This window comes from Podarcis bocagei, assembly GCF_964188305.1.
Source record: "Podarcis bocagei genome assembly, chromosome: 11".
In the NCBI taxonomy this organism is placed as follows: domain Eukaryota; kingdom Metazoa; phylum Chordata; class Lepidosauria; order Squamata; family Lacertidae; genus Podarcis; species Podarcis bocagei.
The window spans coordinates 20,404,044-20,424,835 of NC_138136.1; the positions used below are offsets into that span (position 1 = coordinate 20,404,044).

General features: G+C 42.3%; 1 protein-coding gene across 8 annotated transcripts in view; it reads left to right on the forward strand.

Moving 5' to 3' along the window:
• SEMA6A (semaphorin 6A) overlaps positions 1-20,792 on the forward strand; it is a 183,847-nt gene that overhangs the window by 97,778 nt on the left and 65,277 nt on the right. For all 8 annotated transcript variants that reach the window (XM_081213582.1, XM_081213587.1, XM_081213588.1 and 5 more), the window contains exons 3-6: positions 3,616-3,733; positions 13,998-14,058; positions 16,664-16,726; positions 17,546-17,647. In XM_081213582.1, the coding sequence (XP_081069708.1) occupies positions 3,616-3,733; positions 13,998-14,058; positions 16,664-16,726; positions 17,546-17,647 (344 nt within the window). The remainder of the gene's footprint in view (positions 1-3,615; positions 3,734-13,997; positions 14,059-16,663; positions 16,727-17,545; positions 17,648-20,792) is intronic.

The following is a 20,792-nucleotide window of genomic DNA, read 5'->3' on the forward strand; positions in this document are numbered from 1 at the left end:
TTGGTTTCCAAATGTTTTAGAAGTCGAACGGACTTCTGGAATGGATTCTGTTCAACTTCCAAGGTACGACTGTTGTTGTTGTTGTTGTTGTTATTGAATGGTGTGTCCCTATTTTCACTGGAGAAAATGTTGGAGGGTTTTCACTTCCGCATCCTAACACTATCCTTTTGCTACAAACCAGTAAACAAAAACTTGCTTTGTTGTAGTCTTTGAATGCAAGAGAGCGAGATCCCACACCTGCTTTTGGTCATATCTCAACCCACTGTCCTCTTCAACCTGGTACCTCTCTTCTTCAACAACAAAATGCCACTTTTCATGAAACGGCTCAACCAACAATCTGTGAAATAATATTTCTATGAATGTCCTTTCAGTAGTGCTCAAACCAGAATTAGCCACGTCTTAGTATGAGTAATTAGATGTACCACAGACAAATCCTTAACAAGATAACCAAATTCTGGGGGAAACACATCATTTAGCACAGAAATGATGATGCATATGCTAAATTGCTGTGTGCTCGCGCATGTGTACTCCATTTTTGCAGTTGTAATGTAAAACAGAATTTAGAAAGAAATAGTTTCCATTCTAGACCAGCTCTTAGTGGCAGCCTGTCTGGAAGCAGATTAGCATAATATTCTCTTGCCCATCAGGATTTAGATGTGTAAATGAGGAAACCTTTCACAGTATCTGGCTGTACAATGCCAGTCAAAAGTGGTTCTAGTAAAAAATTCCCTTTTAGTTTCTACAGTGTACTGAAGTGCTTTGAGCCACATCACCAAATCTATAACTTGTAGTATTTGAGCAATATTAGCTCCATCCAAATGGGATAACAAATGGGGAGCCAAAAGTCTTCATTGCTTTGATAAACCTAAACTAATGGAAGAAAAGGTACAAGAAGAATCCAGGGAACATGGAAGCCTATATTTGTTTCTTCTTGGCTACATGCATACAAACTGTATACTCAACCAGTTCTGAAGAAACAGCTGCAGTCTAAAGCCAAGGAGGTCCAAAATTAGGCTATTTCTTTGCCAGTATGCAAGAACTGCATAATTTGCACATGAAGTTAAGTTTCCACTCTAGAGTTATACTTGTTGATCATCAGTTTCACATCTCTGTACTACAGTGTATATTTATGTAGCTGTTTTTAAATCTCCTGTTGGGTTACCTGGAACAATTAAACCCACCAATCAGACTTAGCCTTTGGTACCATCTGGGTGTGTCTCAAACTGCCAGATAATATAAATTTCTCTCAGTGCTACCCCTGTAACTGAACAATGGATTCAGCATTCAAGACAATTAGGATGTAGTGAGTTCCTACCTTCACTGTTTGTCAAAATTATAGGTAAGTGGATTAGAGGTATAATCTAGCTATGGCAATAGGCCAAAATGCTGACACCTTCGTCCTAGAGTCCATTAAAATCACTATGGCTTATTTCCTGGAAGATATATTTAGGTTTACAATATAATTTCATTTTCATGGTGTAATTGACAGTGTCCGCTTCCCAAATTAGAATCGGAAATAACAATTCTTTTGTCATATTGTCTGGTCATCCTGAAATATTTCATAGCAGAGGAATGGGCACGCATACATCCATCCATCCACTCAGTTATAACATGCCAGGCAGACAGTCCACATGGAGGTAGACTCCACAAAAGAAAAGAAAAAAGATTTTACAAACTAGGTTCCATGTGAAGTGCCTGCACTGCATTTTATTTTATTTTATTTTATTTTATTTTATTTTATTTTATTTTATTTATTTATATATATATTTTTGCAACAGAGGACACAGGGAACTCTTCAGTCATGTAAAGAGGTCACCAGCCCAGTAAGGGACTTTATAACACAATTTGAGAATCCCTGATTTTGAAGGTGTTAGGGTTCATCCAGTGGTCCACACATTTTTTTTGCCAATTAATTTTTATTAATTTTTTGAATTTATAACCCACCAATGCCAAATTAAAACTAATTTGATACTTCTTCTTTTTTCAAAAACTGGCTTTCCACTCTCTCTCTCAGATATTTCCATTTCTTCCCCTTTTGCATGCTGCTTATTTTACAGATTTGACATCCTTTTTTTTTAGCAAATTCCTCAATCCTCAGCTGTCCCTTTACCAACTCCTGCAAATAGCTAAAACAAAATTATATCAAATAACAACAAGGTTATATATTAATTCAAAGGTTATAGTTATTTAAATCTTCCATTCTTCTTTCTAACTTGCATGCAACTACATTTTCTATCTCCAGTAGTTTCCATTCTCTGCCTGCTTGCGCAATCATCATTAGCGGTCCACACATTTTGACTACCTTAGTAACCATCTAGAATGTGTGATCACTGCTGATCCTGCACTGCATTGTGGGATGGAAGGGATTTCGCTTGACATCATGCTGAGCTGCATGGGCATTCGGAAGCAGGGGACGTTTATCTGCTTCCAAAGCAAAGTGCAACTTAAGGGAAGAGACCCTGCCTTTCTAACAAGTTCTGGGACACAGGAGAAGGGGGTTCCAGTGAGGTCCCAAACAACATTAAATTAAGTCAAATCTCTAGCCCATTTCTCTCTGCGTTGGAAAAGGGACTCACCAGAGCAAAAGCTACTGTGACCAGTGGCAACCTAGAAGATGTATTTGTGAAGCTCTGGATGCTTTGTGTACTGTACTGCAGAATTTATATTTCAAGGGCAAGAAACAGAGCTACCAGATTGCTAGAGGGTTTGTTCAATCCCCTGAACCGCATCACTCACACCGACCTCATTCATCTCTGCATTTGCTATTATGGATTAGTGGCAGTCATCACAGCAGCGCAGTGTGGCTTGTGCATCTCCCTCACCCCCAGAAGATTGTATTTTTTTCTATAGTATAATCACCGAAAGATGTGTGAAATTAGCAGTTGATTAGAGTATTATGGTTTTCAAGTCGGCTCCTTCCCATAAAAGTCTCGCTAGTCCATTCTGAAGCCGCCATCTCTGATGCTTCAGAATAAAATTAGGTAAAATAAGAGAATGCAATCTACTTTCCATAAACAACCTCATAAGACTGTCTGCAAAGAAAATAAAAAGCAGATGCTTTTGTAGATGCAAAGCTCAATTAATGGCTCCCCTCTGTTCCTAAAAATAAGCACAATTAGAATGTTACCCTCGTCATGTGGGCAGCCCGTAGATCTGCCAGTTTGGTATCTTTCAGTACTTTGTTATAATCACTAGACAGCGTGGCTACTGCTGTAATTGCTGGCCTTCTATAAAACACTGTTATGCTGTGGGATCATCTTTGGCAGGCAGAATCCAGCTATTTAAAACTGCAAAGAGTGAATATAAACCCAGGTGTAAATGTTGGATTGCCTATTAACTTCTAGCAATTAAATGCTCTTCTTGAGGGCGGGGGGAGGATAACAATTTTTAAAATTGTGAAGAGTATAACATCCCTTTTGTGACAACGAAGAAGCTGATCCTGTTGAGCAGGGTTATTTGTTGCATGGATGATTAACCCTATATGCCGAGAGAAAGAAATCGGGGCAGGAATTCTGGATCCTTCATTTGAGGATAGACCATCTGAACAGCTGTTTACATGCTTTCACTGAGTGTCTCTCGACTTTTCTTCTTTCAACTCCTCTCTGCTTCTTACAGATACAAAACAGTATCCGGTGTTTGTGGGTCACAAGCCAGGACATAACGCCCCACAGAGGCACAAACTGGACGTCCAGTTGCTCATGATAATGGACAGAACCCTCTACATTGCTGCTAGGTCAGTCCTTGTTCTTTTCTCTTCCGAACTCTTCTCAACCACGCAGAACTCTTCTTTTTGGATTATTTCATAGCTCAAAGTGAGAGTGACATGAGAAGGGAACATGAGGCCTTCCACAGTTGTGTTAATTGTCCATTGCAAATGAATCACCCCATACATCAGTTTCAAACCTTGTTTTTTGCAAGCTTAGCTCCAACTCGGGAATCGTCGTAGCTGTTTCTCCCTGCTGATGTTTCACCCCAGACTGTAATACAGTCATGGGGAAAAGAAAGTGCACTGTCTTTGTGGTTTTACATATCGGGACATAATAACAATCATCTGTTCCTTATCAGGTCTCAAAATTAGGTAAATACAATCTCAGATGAACCACATCAAATGACATATTGCACTGTGTCAAATGATTATTATTCTGTCCTGATATGTAAAACCACAGAATTCAAAGAGGGTGCACTTTCTTTTCCCCATGACTGTATGTACCACAGCCTCATAGAGACAGGAAAAATTTCCCATCGGAACCAGATATTCATGTGGGCAAACCCTAGAGGTTTGCAACATCTGTATCATTGGGAGTCACCATGTGAGAAGCTCTTCTGTATGGTGCAGTGGGGAAATGATAGATCTCCACAAGGAAGTGTCTACCTCAGGGGTCATGTAAGTTAGAGACTTCCTCCATCATACCCTATCGGTAGACAAAAGACTAAAGAAGGGCCACAGATCTAGATATCTATGAATGCCAGCTACTGGGGACCACAAATGGGAAAGGGCTACTGTGTTCGTGTCTTGCTTGTGGGCTCCTGATAGGCCTCTGTGGGAACAGCATGGTCTTTGGTCTGAACCAGCAGGGATCTCCATACATTCTGAAAGATAAGCCGTTCATATCGATGGAACCCACTCACTAGGCCCAGCCTTGAGCAGTAGACCCAATATTATTGGTGCATGGTCTAATGGGTAGGGGGGGGAGCAAAAGAAAAGGGTATATTTATATTTAAATTGAACTTTGTAGCACATAGAAACATGGAAGTCATCAATAGATGAACCATAGTCTTCATAGGGAAAGAATGTTCCTTCAACAACAACGAAAATGGCAGTTATGTGGGAGGCAACAAATGACTTGGCTGGCCTCCATCCCTCCTCAACGTTTCCCTTTGGCTTTTTAAAAAAACGCAGCCTCAAGAGCTTGGTACCCCAGTTGGAATTTATTTGTATTCCGAGAGTTGTGTTATATGTCCAGTTAGGGCTTAATGCTGTAAAGTCCTGCTGGCTGATGCCTTCAGCATTTTTTACCAGAGCAATTCATAATATACAGTAGCTGTTCCACACTTGGGAATGTTGGAATCATTATGTTTTTAAAAGAGTTTTTGATTTAAAGTACACAACTAATTGCCTGTTTTGGAGAATAAACAAGAATAATCCATGTTGCATGAGTACATATTTGAAGCAGAATTAAAATTTAATGTCATTGGGATACTAAGCATATTTTATGGTAAAGCAAAGAGACCAGGAGAGAGAACGGAGGGGGAAAGATGTGTTTACACTTCATTTCTTTCAAAGGATTTGGCCAAGTTTAATGTTAATTATTATTATGGGACCTAGCTGCTGAGCCAGCTTCCTTCTTTGTGGTCTTTTTGGAAGCAGCAGTGAGCAAAGTTTTAAAGCTCTTAGTAGAAAAGTCACAATTAAGGGCAAGGTCTTATTTAGCAGCACGAAGTCCAACGGGGGCTTGTGGTGCAGGCTGGGCGTCTTGCTTTAGTAGGAGCCAATTTTTGAAAGTATCAACTTATTAGCACTCTTGCTCTGTGTACCAGTTGAGTTGTGTGAGTTGGCCCGAAGTGTTCTCTCAAATTCTTGAGTGCCTGCATAAGGTCTAGTTTACGTGACCATCTGGACGAGTGGCAAGCACTTCAAATAGCTGTGTTCATTGGCTTTCTGCCCAAGGGGAGCTGCTTGGGCATAGGCTTCTCAGCATATGTGTAGCATTTCATGGCTAATCCGCACTGGGGTTGCATGGAAACACCCCATGCATATTTTCCTCCTGTGACCAGTTTACCATGGACAAGGGAGGCAAATGATTTCAATAGGGTTTTTAGCAGCCAATACATACCCCAAAGTCATGTGAACTGGCATTGGTGGATAGCAATGAAGATTGCTACCTCTTTGAGAATGCTAAACATTTGCCCGTTGGGATATGTTAATGCATACTTGATTACACAAAAATTTAAAAGGGCTTTCTAATTAGAAACAAGTTGGGCCAACTTACAATTAGTCAGGTGGCAACTTCAGATGCAATTAGCAAATTAGTTACTCCAGAGCGTCCTGTTAGAAACTATAGGCGTAGCCCACAACTTCAGTAAGTGAACAGTGAAATGCTTCAAGGATGTTGTCATGGTCAAGGCCTGCAAATGTCTCTTTCTGTGTGTGTGTGTGTGTGTGTGTGTGTGTGTGTGTGTGTGTGTGTATGTTTATTTGTGCATTCTTATCCCATTTTCCTCCAAGGAGCTCGGGCTGGCATACACAGCTGTTCCCCTCTCCATTTTATCTTCACGGCATGCTGTTATGCCATAGTTTATCAGGAGAAGTCTTGAAAATGGATAGTAGTGATAATGGCAAGGAGGCTGTGGGCCTAATCAGGGAGGGAACCCCACAGAGACTATGATGTCCACAGGCCTTCCAAAATCTGGAGCCTTCATTGCATTACAATGTTATCTTTCTCTGCTCCAAAGATATGCAAAAACTGTTTTATTCCAAATGTCACTTAAAAGTTTCTTGCTGAGCTAGGAATCTGTGTGACAAGTAAAAATTCAGAGCCTACATCACTTTTATATTTAGGTGAAAACCTGGAAAGTGAATAATTTAATCATAATGCAGAGTCACTACCAGGAAATAGTACAAGGAGATTGTTCCTTGGCTCTTGGCTTTTGAACTGTGGGACTTCACAAGGCCCCATAAACATCTCCTATGCTATACATCTATACTGGGAACTGTCATCTGGGCATTTGGTACATAGTATGTTGATACCCAGGGACGCGGGTGGCGCTGTGGGTTAAACAACAGAGCCTAGGACTTGCCGATCAGAAGGTTGGCAGTTTGAATCCCCACAATGGGGTGAGCTCCTGTTGCTCGGTCCCTGCTCCTGTTAACCTAGCAGTTCAAAAGCACGTCAAAGTGCAAATAGATAAATAGGTACTACTCCGGCGTTTCCCTGTGCTGCTCTGGTTCGCCAGAAGTAGCTTAGTCATGCTGGCCACATGACCCAGAAGCTGTACACCGGCTCCCTCAGCCAGTAAAGCAAGATGAGCACCTCAACCCCAGAGTCGGCCACAACTGGACCTAATGGTCAGGGGTCCCTTTACCTTTTTTATGTTGATACCCAGCTCTATCTCCCCTTTTCATTGACATCAGGAGAGGCCATGAAGGTGCTGCATAGGTGTCTGGGGCCAGTGATGAACTGGATGGGGACCAATTAACTGAGTCTGAAACCCAGTAAAATGGAAGTGCTGCAAATGGGTGATTCCCGTGCCAAGGAATTAGGTATAGAATCTGTTCTGAGAGGGATTGTACTCCTACTGAAGGAACAGGTCATAGTGTGCGAATGCTCTGGAATTCCAGGCTTCTCACTGGCTTCTGTGGCTAGCAGTACTTTTGCGCAGCTTAGGCTGGTTTGCCAGCTAAGGCCATTTCTAGACTGGGATCGCCTGGCCTCATTAGTTCTATGTTCTAGTGATCTCCCACTTTGACTTCTGTAACGTGTTCTACATGGAGCTGTCCTTGGAGATAGTCCAGAGACTGCAGCTAGTGCAGCTGCTAAGTTGGTAAGTGGGGCAGCCTGATAGGACCACGTGTTACTGGTTCCAAAAGCACTGGTGGTTGCCAGGTGTTAGCACTGCCATAACAAGCCCTAAATGGCTTGGAACCCAAGATCCTAAAAGAGATGTCTTTCCCAGCACCAACTATCTCAGACCCTATGATCTGGTGCTAAGGTCAGGGGCTTCCCAGTTGGTGTTGTCCCATGACCACCTTTTAAGTGGTCTTTGTGGAATGCCCTCTCTAGTCAGGTGTCTATTGCCATCATTATTTGCTTTGAGGAGGAAGTTGAAAACATTTGTGTTTGTTGTGGTACTTGATGGCTGAAGAATACTGTTTTTGGCAACTCTGAGCTCACTAGGAGCCACAGGTGAGAGCTGAGTGCAGGGTGGGGACCAAAGGTCTGACAAACAACCCCAAAGGAGCACGATGTGTACCACTCCCTAAAATAATAATTAGTGTGAATGAAAATTTGTACCTACAGCTCTGCATCTCCTTTGGCAGTTGTGGTATAACCCCAAGCACAGTGGCAAATATGAATCCAATCAGAGGTGTTTATCAAGCAGCTTTGTGAATGCATTAATTGAGTTTCTTCTTGGCATAGATCCCTGAGCTACAATATCAGATGTTCCTTTCCACAGTGTTGTTTCCCCCCCCCCCCCAGTTGTCTAAATATAGCAATGTTAAGTATACATTTGTACCCAATTACCTAAAAACAATAAAAACAAATGACTAACATTTGTTGTGGCATCTCAGAAGTACTCCGTGTTTACTTGGGAGCTAATTCTTGGATTTCAGATAAAAGCATTAGTGGTTGGTTGGTTGGTTGGTTGGTTGGTGGGTGGTGGTTGTTGTTGTTGTTGTTGTTGTTGAAGAAGAAATCACAAGTATGCCATGTTCATTGTTGCCAAAAGAAGAAGGGGATGCTGGGATAGGAACACAGGAACCTGCCTTACACCAAGTCAGACCATTAGTTCACCAAGTTTGCATTGTCCACACAGACTGTCAGTTGTTCTTCAGGATTTCAGATGGAGTCTCTTCCAGGTCTATCTGAAAATGCTGGGGATTGAACTTTGAACCTCTTCTGTATGTGACACAGAAGCTCATTGGCTCATTGTCATTGAACCACAGCCCTTCCACATACCAATTGAGGTTTTACTTGGATGGTTATGAACTCCATTTGATTATAGGAAGGACGCTGAACAATGTAGGGGCCGAGGCACAATCCACACCACTGTAATTAGTGGGAATTAATAAATCAATAAATCAGTGGGGAGCGCATTGCATTCCAGATCTTTACATAGAGCAAAGTGGCATATTTACATAGAGCAAAATGGTCACTTAGAGTTGTTTCCAGGTTTGTGTGGGATCCCAGCATGCACCACGCCACTGGGACCTTGCTCCCCACCCATTGCAATAGGTGGCTGGTGGCCCCAGCTCCTCTCCTTTGCCCTCCATCCTCAAAGTCAGCTTTGGACAGGCAGGCAGGTAAAAAACTTGGGACTCTGCATGGAAAGCAGATAACTCTCCTACTAAATGATGATAACACTTAAAAACATGTCAAGTGGTAGCTGAGGCTCCAGTTTCCTCCAAATCCATGCCTTGCTGTTTCATGCAAAATAAAGGTTTTTTACCTTCACAGCGAAGCTACCTCCCCATACGTGGAAGGGACATTGTGCTGCTGTTGCAGGACTGGGACTAGCACCATTAAAGAGCTAAGAATAAAACCTGGAGAGGCTCTTACACCCACTACTAGCTCAAAGAAATTTCAGTTAGTGTGTCTTTCTCTGAGCTGGTAACAAGTACTAATAGTTCCCACATGGGCTCTTTTAAAGTGCCAGTGATTCCTTGGAGCACTTGACGTCATCAAATTGTCAGCTGCAAAAGGCCTTGGATGGTTAGCCTTATATACAGCTATTAAGAGCTGAACTCTCGAGGGCCAAGCAGCAGTCTCTATATATTCTGTATGCTTTGTATCTCTTAATTCACCAAGCAGGGATGTTTGATTGGCATGGTGATGTGAGGCAGCCGTTGAAGAGAGCAGGATGAGGAGGGACGAGCAAAGTCTGAATCATTTTGACAACATTTCTTTTCACACCTTTACCAAAGGAGTAGTTTCTTTGCTGCTTCCTCTCCTCCTGTGACTTTTACGCAAACATTTAACTTTGGGGGTGGAGGGTGTTAAATCAAAGGGTTATATCCATCTTTGCAAGTGTAGAGGTCCGCTCAGGCAGTGTGGCTTCCCCTTCCTCTCATCTACCTCCCCAAACAGGACTGGCCTAACCATGAGGCAATGTGAGGCAACCGCCTCAGGTGGCAAGATCTGTCTTCCAAGGAACACATCAGGCGCTTCTGCTGCCGCGGTGTTCCTCAGCAGCCCTCCCCCAATGCTATCTTCAGAGCAGCCCCCTTGAGAATAGGAGAAACTGCTGGTCTCCTCCCACCCTTATGGAGGAAATGATGGAGGCTGCCCTCTGGGGTCTCCTAAGGCTTTGCATCCACCTGGTGTGATTCAGAGCACACCCACCCACCCCATGATGGCCTTTGACTTCCAGTTCAACCGTCTGGGAAGGTTGATTTGATCACTACCCCCACCACCCCCTTTCTGCCGTTCCTGGTTTAACTCTTCATTCGCTCCTTCTTCCCTGGCTGGTGGGAGGCATCATTTTGTGGTTCGCCTCAGATGCCAAAATGTCTTGGGCCAGCCCTGCCCCCCCCCCGAATCTCCAAACCCTCTGGGAAGATTGGTTCAGGGAAGAGGGGGGTGAAGTTACATTGCATCAACAGAAGTCTTGTTTCACGAGCGGAATAACAGCGTTGGATGCAACCCAAATATTTGGATCCTGGCCTCTTTCTACTTGCACGTGACGCAAGGCTAAAAGTCGCCCCAGCCACCCTGGGCGGCTTCCAACACACATTTAAAACATAATAAAGCATCGCATCAAGCACAAAAATACAGTGGTACCTCAGGTTAAGTACTTAATTTGTTCCGGAGGTCCGTACTTAACCTGAAACTGTTCTTAACCTGAAGCACCACTTTAGCTAATGGGGCCTCCTGCTGTCGCCACGCTGCCAGAGCATGATTTGTGTTCTCATCCTGAAGCAAAGTTCTTAACCTGAAGCACGATTTCTGGGTTAGCAGTCTGTAACCTGAAGCATATGTAACCTGAGGTACCACTGTACAGTATACTTGAAAAACACATTATAATAAAAAGAGAGGTAGGGAAGCAGGGGGTAAAAACAAAGGTGTTCGATTAAATACATGATCACATATGGCACTTGACCCTCTCCCGTTACACTTTTGTGTCATCCCTCACAGATATTTGAGGATTTATTTATTTTTTTATTTATTTTGCACACACCTGAATGAACCCTTTGCAATTATGCCACACATAAAGGCTGCAGTTGGTGGCCGAGGGTCAGTTGGCACCAGCAATATTTAACTTTCTTCCCCTTACCCAGTTGCGCCATGGTAACCATCTGCAGTGCTGGAGGTGGGGGAAAACGGAAGTGCTAGGATTGTCTATTTGTGTAAAGAATAACTTAATTAGCAAGAGCTATACAAATCCTCCAAGTAGGAGTTTGGGGAAGGGGGGAGGCGCTAGGCGGCAGCAGGGAAAATAGAACAGCAAAGTCACTTATTGTTAGCGGTTTAGCAAAGCCTAACTAGTACTTGACAGTTCTTTCAATATTTGCCATTGTGTGAGCAGCTGTGGTTTAAATAACACATATGGAAATGGTTTCGAGTTATCTGGAAATCTGCTTTTGTACATTCAGATTGCTCCAGGAGTTGGCCTCTGCTTTCTCCAAGGGTTGATTGGCAAACCAGTCACTAAGTCATTAGAAGGAGCCAGAGTTAGAATAGAGCTTAGCAACCCAAGCCTGTTTTCAAATCTTTCTGCTTTCATTTTTGCTGGCAATTAACATATACAGAGCTGTGCTAAAAGAGGGCAAGTGGAACATTTCTGAAACGTTGCCAGTGCATAATAATCGCTTGTTCATTTACAATTCAGATTTATTTATTTTTAATTTATTTTCGGCCTGCTTTTGCATAGCAGCACAATTGTGAAAAATCTATTGGGCGGGGAGGGGAAAGCCACGCTGCTGTGTCACCCATGAAGCTGAAATCAAACAAATAGGCAATTCTGCTCTGGTATTGACCTCCAATCGCAGCTCCCTCAATGAAGTCAAGCAAATAACAAGCCGGCGCATTAAAGCTACCTTATAAATAAATGGCATGTTCTACTGAAGATGGAATGTCTGAAAAGAAACACATACACCAACTCCTTCCACGGTTTGGCATCTTGCAAAGCAAACAGCCTCTGGTGCAGTGGCAGGCAGCAAAATCATGAAAGCCTGGTTCTGTTAACAATACTGCCCCTATTCTCCCACGTGGGAAGAATTTTGCTTATTATTCTTTGCAGCGACGAGGGTTCTGTGTCTGCTTAGTTAGAGGCTAACCTTGTTTCCCTCCCGGTCTGTTAAAACTAAGCAAATCTTGACAGCAGAGATTTCAAAAATGGAAGTTCTGTGTGTGTATACTACTCTCAGCAGGTTTCCACGGGTCCTTTAAAAGCAGATCATTTAATTTCAACAGCAATTCTTCCTGTAGTGGAGAAGGGGGTTGGGAAATAGAGAGAAGGTTATGTTAAAGGGGGTAGAAGGAGAAATGAAATTATGGCTTTTTTTTTTTTTTAATGTCTCCAACTGCCCTATTCTTTGCTCCCAATTCAGAGCAGATGCTTCAAGGTTTGATTAGACTGAGTGTTTTGCTTTCCTATCTCCAAGTTGAAAATGCCCTTGTAGTCTGTTGAGCACAGAAGGGGAATGTGTAGAAATATCTCACTTGCACTTCTTGGCCCTATTCTATGTTTCCAAGGAGAAACTGGCAGAATTATTTTTTTTTAAAGAACCTAGTTCTCAGCAAAACAAGAATGAACACGAGCAACTTAGGTAAAGCAATGTTGTCCTCTCTCTGCCAGAGGGTAAATGCTGAAACTCAATTTGGTCATCAAGTGCAGCGAAATTAACAGGGCTTTTGGGAACTGTGTGGTTATTGTCAAACCGTTTCCCTTCATACTTTCTGTCAAAACATCTTTGCTGTGGTTGGGAAAATAGCCTTGAAACAATGAAGAAAGCCTAGCCGCCTTAAAATCTTAAATGGTATCCCTAAAATCCATATGGTATCCTGAGAACCTGACAAAAGATGTTCAATCAGCTAAACAAGGAGATATAAAAGAACACACCTGAACAAAACTTATTTGGGGATATTTGGGGTCGGCTTTTTTTTCAGCCAGAACTCACAGAACTCAGTTTTGGCTCCTCTCAGGTGGACGCCATTGCCATTCTAAGAGAACAAGGGAGGTGTTCATGGTGAGTTCCGACACCTCTTTTTCTAGATAAATAGCACTGGACGTGGTATTCTGTCCAAAGCCCTTCATAGTAAAGGTAAAGGGACCCCTGACCATTAGGTCCAGTGGTGGCCAACTCTGGGGTTGTGGTGCTCATCTCGCTTTACTGGCCAAGGGAGCCAACGTACAGCTTCCGGGTCATGTGGTCAGCATGACTAAGCCACTTCTGGCGAACCAGAGTAGCACACAGAAACGCTGTTTACCTTCCCGCCAGAGTGGTACCTATTTATCTACTTGCACTTTGACGTGCTTTCGAACTGCTAGGTTGGCAGGAGCAGGGACCGAGCAATGGGAGCTCACCCCGTGGAGGGGATTCGAGCTGCTGACCTTCTGATCAGCAAGCCCTAGGCTCTGTGGTTTAACCCGCAGCGCCACCCGCGTCCCTTTAAGCCCTTCATACACAAGGGTTATTTTTCACAAAATTGTAAGATCCTCATGGGCTGTGTATCTATTACAATAATCATAGCCATCACTTGCGAATCTGAGGCCCACAAGCTTACAGGCTCCTGTTATGATCAGCATAGGGATATGGGGATCTCAGGTCTTTGTTTAGTTTGTTTTTCACTAGAACCCCCCAAGGTCCACCAGCTGGAGAAGCATGCAAAAATGGGCTTGCGAGGCTAGCCAGGAGGAACAGACCTATACTTAGAATCACAGAATAAGGTTCATCTGAACACCCTGTTTCCAGTATGAGAAGTAAACTCCCAGTCATTTCACATGATAGTCAGCTCCTTGTTTTCATATAAATGTCCCTTTTTTCAGCAGCATCCCTGTTGTGATTGTGGGAGTGGGAAGCCTTCACCATTCTAATTCGCAAAATATATAAGTGAAACAGCTGTTCATCTTGAGTTGATGACCTTTAAGTTTCCTTTCCTTTCCTTCATAAAACATATGAATCAGAAGGTGTATCTCCTAGCTTTCTTTGGAGTTGTCCCCAGGGTCCTGTCTCCCCACCCCCATATAAGGGCAATGATTTATCTGATTGCAAACGACTCTTTTTGTGACAATGTCTGAGTTTATTTTGGCATTCATTCTTTCCCCTTTGTTTACAGGGACCATATTTATACTGTTGATATGGATGCATCACATACAGAAGAAATTTATTTTAGCAAAGTAAGTAGCATTCTGTCATTCTCCCACCAAGGACACGGGAAGAAACTGGGGGATAGATTAGAAAAGGAACTTAGCTCCGCTTCTTTCCAACATTGCTCTTAAAATTGCACTGATCAAGGTGGATGGTGCATATTAATCACATAGAGGGAAGCTGGAAGATCTGCCATGTCCCCAGTGAACTTCTGATAAGTGGCTTAGCTGAGATGATAAGTAATCTGCATTGTAATGTCCATCAAATGTCTTACTTGGATCCTGAAGCTTTGTTGAACAGCTAATACCATAGTAATTGGCTATAAGACCCTTTTAATAAGCAAACTCTGCTTACCTATTTAATGAATTTACCATATTTAATGAATATGGTTTTATGTCCAATACCATACCCTCCAACATTTATCCAATGAAAACAGGGACGTCCTAATTGATTATTACTTTATTATTTTATACTCTGCCCATCTGACTGGGTTGTCCCAGTCACTCTGGGAGGCTTCCGACATATATAAAAACATAATAAAATATTAAATTTTTTAAAAACAAACAAACAATCTTCCCTATACTGGGCTGCCTTCAGAGGTCTTCTAAAGGTTGTATAGTTACGTATCTCCTTGGCTTGGTGGGTCACATAATTCCATAACTTCCAGCATTTCTCTGATGAAAATAGGGATGTCCTACCATACCTTTCAACATTTCCCCAATAAAAATAAGGAGGTTCTAAGGAAGGTTATAACATTCTGGGATCAAATCAGAAACCAGGATGACATCTGTAAATCTGGGACTGTCCCTGTAAAACAGGCACTTGGAGGATCTGCAATCAAGCAGATTTTTTGTAAAGTTTATTTATTTATTATTACTACTTCATTTTATAATGTATATAATCAAGCAGATATATACTAAGCAAAACATAGAGGGCTTTTTTCTAATTGGCTTATAAGGACATCTACATCGCACCCAAGGTAAATTAAGATGGAAATTGAAGTATTTTTCCTGTCCCTCGTTAAGTAGGCCATAAGTGACGTGTGATAAGAAAGAGCTGTACGTAGGTATCAGAGTTGGGAGAAAAAGGCTTGTCTCACTTCTTTGTGTGCATCTGGCACCCTGGGAATGATGACTAACATCATGTTCAAGAGTGGAGCTAAAATTACAGGCTAAACTAACAGACCTGAGAAGCAGTTGGGAAAATGGTGATGCAACTTCAGTGAAAAAAAACATGTTTTGCTTTATAAAGATACTTCACAACTGAGTAACAGAGCTATATGTTAGGTGGAAATATTGTCCGCAATATTTGCATAACTGTTGGTATTTTAAGACATGCATTATGTGATTTAAGGTACCCAGACAGTATATCTTTCAGTGGCTCCAGTTATCAACATTTCCCTCCCCTTTGAGTTCAAGTAATTTAAAACGGGTCTGCTTATTAGCCAAAATCTAGTTTATAGAGCAACAAATAAGCGAGTTTGACATTTGTTTTCAGCCAGAGGAGTTCAAAGAGAATGGTTTTTGCAAGTAAAAGCTTCTGAAGCTCAACAGGAACATAGGAAGCTATCTTATACCAATGCACACCATCAATCAATCCAGCTGAGTATTGTTTGTACTCACTATTTAGCAGCTATTTAGAGTTTTAAAACAGAAGCCTGTCCCAGCCCTATGTGGCAATGTGCGATCTTCCACCCGCAAAGCATGGACTCTTCCACTGAGAGAGAGAACCCTCCCAGTTTGTGAGTTAGTTTTGAGTAAGGCAGGTTGCTTGAATCAGATCTCATTGTTTCTCTGTCGTGGGTTTAGGTAGATGCCAGAGTCCATCTTTGGTTTAAAATTCAGTAGAGTCATAGCTTTGGCATTTGTAGAAGATGGGCTGAAATAAGTGAAGGTTGCCCCTCCTGTTTATTGCTGCTGGTTTGATTTTAATTGACATTTTAATCGAAGTTGTAAGTTCATCTGCTGTTTTATATAGCAATATCTTTTATGTAACCCACCCAACGATCATTAGTGAAAGTCTGGATACATATACTTTAGGGCTGCCATATGTTTAGAATTTCCTGGGATTTGCCCTTTGGAAATGGTTTTCGGGCAGAATTAACTAACATCGGTTAAAATGTCCGGATTTTCACTTTTTAAAACATGGCAACCCTAATTTATGTAAACATTGCAAACTGTGACTAAAAAGTTCAAAATTAGAAGACAAGGCAACAGTCAAATGTGTAAGCAATTTTATTTCATTGCAGATAAAACAGATTTTGTTATAGATGTACACACATTTATTGCAAATAAAACACAGATTTTCACACACACATATACAAATACTTCTATATGTAAATAGTCTATATTAACAAGGAAAACAAGAATATGTAACCATTTGTTAATGTTTTCCTCTCACCAAATTTGCTTGTTTTCAGTGAGGTGTTTTCAGTTTGCCAGGTACCATTCAAAGCTTTGCAGGCGTTCTGCATCTGTGGTGTTCCATTGTTATGGTAAATTAACCATAGTCAAAGTGCAGAAAGCTTTCAATAAGCTTATATTAAGAAGTAGTTTTCCTTAGGGAACTCTTACTTTTGAAATCAAACACAACAACCTCTGGGCTCTTAATTGATTTCTTCCTTGATCCTTGCAGAAATTGACGTGGAAATCCAGGCAGCTCGATGTAGACACATGCAGAATGAAGGGAAAACATAAGGTAGGTAATTTTCATTTCTCTGGCAGCTGCCAGTTTTGTTTAGTTTCTTGACTGCTATCTCAGACCACTCTCTGTGATGTGGATCATGCCATTCAGCTAGTAATTGCTTCCACACACACACACACACACACACACACACCAGCCCATCGGCTTATTGAAGACTTTAATTTGCAAAAATAGTTTGCTTCCAATGTGATGAAACATTATGACAGCAGACACAGCAACATCGTAAAATGCTTAAGAGCACTGGGATTGGGATTCAGCAAGGTGCACTGACATCATTCAATGCTATATTGAGGAGCTAAGCACAACTATCCAATTTCCATTGGTTGCTGGCATAATAGTGTGTCTAATATATGTGGCCTTTTTTCTGGGCATAGGGAGGCAGAAATGATCCTAGACAAATGTTATAGTAATGCAAGATATGATTAACTGTGGATAAACCTAAATGAAGTATAGTTGGCTCCATTTTTTCCATTACATCCTGAGCTCTCTTTACTAAGCTGATACTTACTAGCAGTGTCATTTACTATAGTGTAGGAAAGTGAAGTACCGAGGTCCTATTCTTGAATCAAAGACTAGCATTAAGATTCACTCCATCTAATGAACATCAGCAAAGAGGAGCAATATGATGGCCTCAGGTCCTAACAGCCAGTTTGTTTGGTTAAACAATCGTTTGGTTAAGCCCGTTTGTACTGGTCAAACAGATGTTTTTATTTGACTGTTGTAGCCATTTTGCAAGGAAACCTGAAAGTGTTAAGAAGAATATTTGCAACGTGTTTGCTGAAATAATATTTGTGCTCTTCTTATTTTTTGCAGGATGAATGTCATAATTTTATTAAGGTTCTTCTAAAAAGAGATGATGATACATTATTTATTTGTGGGACAAATGCCTTCAGTCCCTCCTGCAGAAATTATAAGGTATGCATTGCATTTTTTAAAGAATGCATTAATGACTGGAAAGATTTCACCATAAATTATTATAATGGCTTGAAATCTATTGGTATCAGCAGAATTACATTTGACTAAAATGCATTCAGCATTTTTTTGTGTGGCAAGGCATCCCTCCTAGTCTTTGGTCTTCCCCAATACCAAGAATAAAAGACATGACAACCAATATTTGGGTGAAATCAGGCCACAACTTTATTGACAACAGATGTAAGAGGTTTGGCATAGGCACTGGGTAGATCCCATCCCTTCTGGCCGGCCTGCCAGCCTGCCAGAAGAACTTGAGTTTTGGGGTCAACCGGAAATGAAGGAATCCTTGACCTACATCAAGGGGTAATTCCCCCCCCCCCAGATTGTACCTGTGCTGTGGCCCTGCACCCCCACCTGGGCGACTGGCAAAAGCATCTCCCCTGGATCCCTTTACCAGGATACGCCACTTCAGAGGGGCCAGGCAGAGGCTGTAACCTCTTCTCCAACCAAGACTACGCCTGTCCGATTCCTGAACCGCCAAAGTTGTGACAATTGCTATGAGGTTTGCGAAAAGCAGAGCACTGAAGCCAATTTGCCAACTGGGGAAATTCCAGCCTGGCCCCAAATACGGCGACCGACTGTGCCATAGCAAGACTGAGGAGAACAACACGCAACAGCAATACAGTGGTAGTGGTACCTTGGGTTAAGAACTTCATTTGTTCCAGAGGTCCGTTCTTAACCTGAAACTGTTCTTAACCTGAGGTACCACTTTAGCTAATGGGGCCTCCCGCTACCGCCGCACGATTTCTGTTCTCATCCTGAAGCAAAGTTCTTAACCCGAGGTACTATTTCTGGGTTAGCAGTCTGTAACCTGAAGCATCTGTAACCTGAAGCGTCTGTACCCCAGGTAACCACTGTATATAAAGGATGGGAGGGTGGAATAAGATCTAACAAATGGTGGCTGTAGAGCAAGTCACGTGCCTATGTAATATAAGCCTGCCTCCTGGTGACCCATGCTCATTTGCGATTCGCTGATTAGACAAGCGGGCAGGACCAAATACCCAAGCAGCCCAGAGGCTTCCTTTGCTGCCTGGGAAACAGCTACCGGTGCTTCCCACATTGGATCCCAGCGCATGGAGAAATGCCAGCCCCCAATGGCAACCACCAGGGAGGGTGAGCTGCAGGCTAGGTAAAGCAACAGAAGACTGCCTTGTGAGATGATTCCCTTTATCTGCTCTAGTTTGACCTCCCTCATCCTGAAGTTGGGTTTCCACTTGCTATTGTGCTGAGAGCTTTTAGACATACACAGATCCGTTGCTCACACAGCTGCTTCCCTGAGATTGAATGGGAAAGCCTTCGCTCACGTGGAGCTCCATGTGTGTATCGGAACCCTACAGAGTTTTGGATTGCAGAATGTAGGTTTAATCCCTGTCTGAAATTAAGGTGCGCCTGAAGCAATTTAGGTATCTTTCGCAATCCTCTTGAATCAGTATTTATTACTGCGTAAGCCCGATAATACTTTGTACTCACTTGGAAGACTATCTTACCGCTTCGTACAGTCAAGTTATTCCCTCGGTGGTTGTTAATTAAAATGTTCAACTCTGACAGACCTGAAAGGAGATGCCTGAAGCTAAGGATTTGTAGCCATCTCAAGCATATGGAAGTAGGAGCCTGGCTGTGGTGTTATACCCAGCCCCGCCGTTGCGAATATAGGCAGCAAAGAGGTTGGTACAGCAGGAAACTGGCTCACCGAAGAGTGAAGTGGTCAGCACTGATCAGCTGCTGCTGTTCAGCTACTCAGATCTTCTCAGAAGAAAGCAAGTTTTGGCACCAAAGTTCATTTCCCTTCTTACCTGAGCACTGCAGTGACTCTTGGTGCACAGAAATTCAATTCGTAGCTTTTGCATTCACTCATCATTTTGGTCCTAGGTGTTCAATCCTGGAAGGAACCCTCTTTGCAGTCACTGCAATTTTTTTTTGCTGCTTTAGATCTGGCTGTTAGAAACTGAGACGCAGTGAAAAGCACAGTGTGCTTATAATTTCTCTTATTTGCAAGGCCCCTCTCCAGCTCCTCTCCTGAGAGCGGAGAAGGCTTACTCATATATACTATTAGCCAACCTGGCTGGTGAGCACCAACATGATTATAGGGCTGCTGAGAAAGAAGAATGAAGGCACATTCTGCAGAAACCCAAGATCTGCAGATATAGAAGAAGATTGTAGAGAAAAAAACTGAAGGCAACAAAAAACCCTAGAACAACTCAGTGAGGCCTGGGCCTGCTCAGATATCACAGAATGTTGAATGACCAGAGAACAGGACAAAAAAATTGGAGGGGTGAGGAGGATAGAACAGATTATTTTGAAAGAAAGAATGGCTGGCTAGCGCTTTGAGCAGGAGTTCTTGACACTCTTGCTGCTATAGCTAGGTTGTTATAAATGGAAGAGAAGAACAACTATAGTAGCAACCAGAGCTCTAGGATTTATAGTAGGATCTTGGATGTCATCTGCTTGCTTCAGACATGTTAACTTAGCAACGGTGAAAGCTTTCACCAGCTTTCTGTGCTGACAAATCTAAGCTGTGCCTCATAAAATCCTCAATTACTGCTATAGTTCAAATCCGCATGCATGGGGTTTATGGAGGAGCGAATGAAAATACTACATTGTGGGGGGGCGGGTATCTAGCGAGCAAATGTGAGGCTACAGCCCAGTTAAATAACTTCAGTCAATAACATTTTTAATCAGTTAATCTGTTCATTAAAATTGTATATTCACAATACTTTGGAAATGATTTTAAAAGTGCAACATTGACGCACTCGATACTGCATCCATCTCCCCACTAGAGAAACCCTAGATGTGATCTGTCTTAAATAATTTAATCATAGAATTGTAGAGGTGGAAGGGATCCCTGGGTTATCTAGTCCAACCCCCTGAAATGCAGGAATCTCAACTAAAGCATCCATGACAGATGGCCATCCAGCCTTGCTAAAAAAAAACTTCCAAAGAAGTTCACCCCCTTCCAAGGGAGTCCGTCCCACTGTCCCAACAGCTCTGACTATCAGAAAGTTATTCCTGATGTTTAGTCGGAATCTCTGTTCTAATATGAAGCCATTGGTTTGGGTCGTAGCCTCCAGAGCAGGAGAAAACAAGCTTG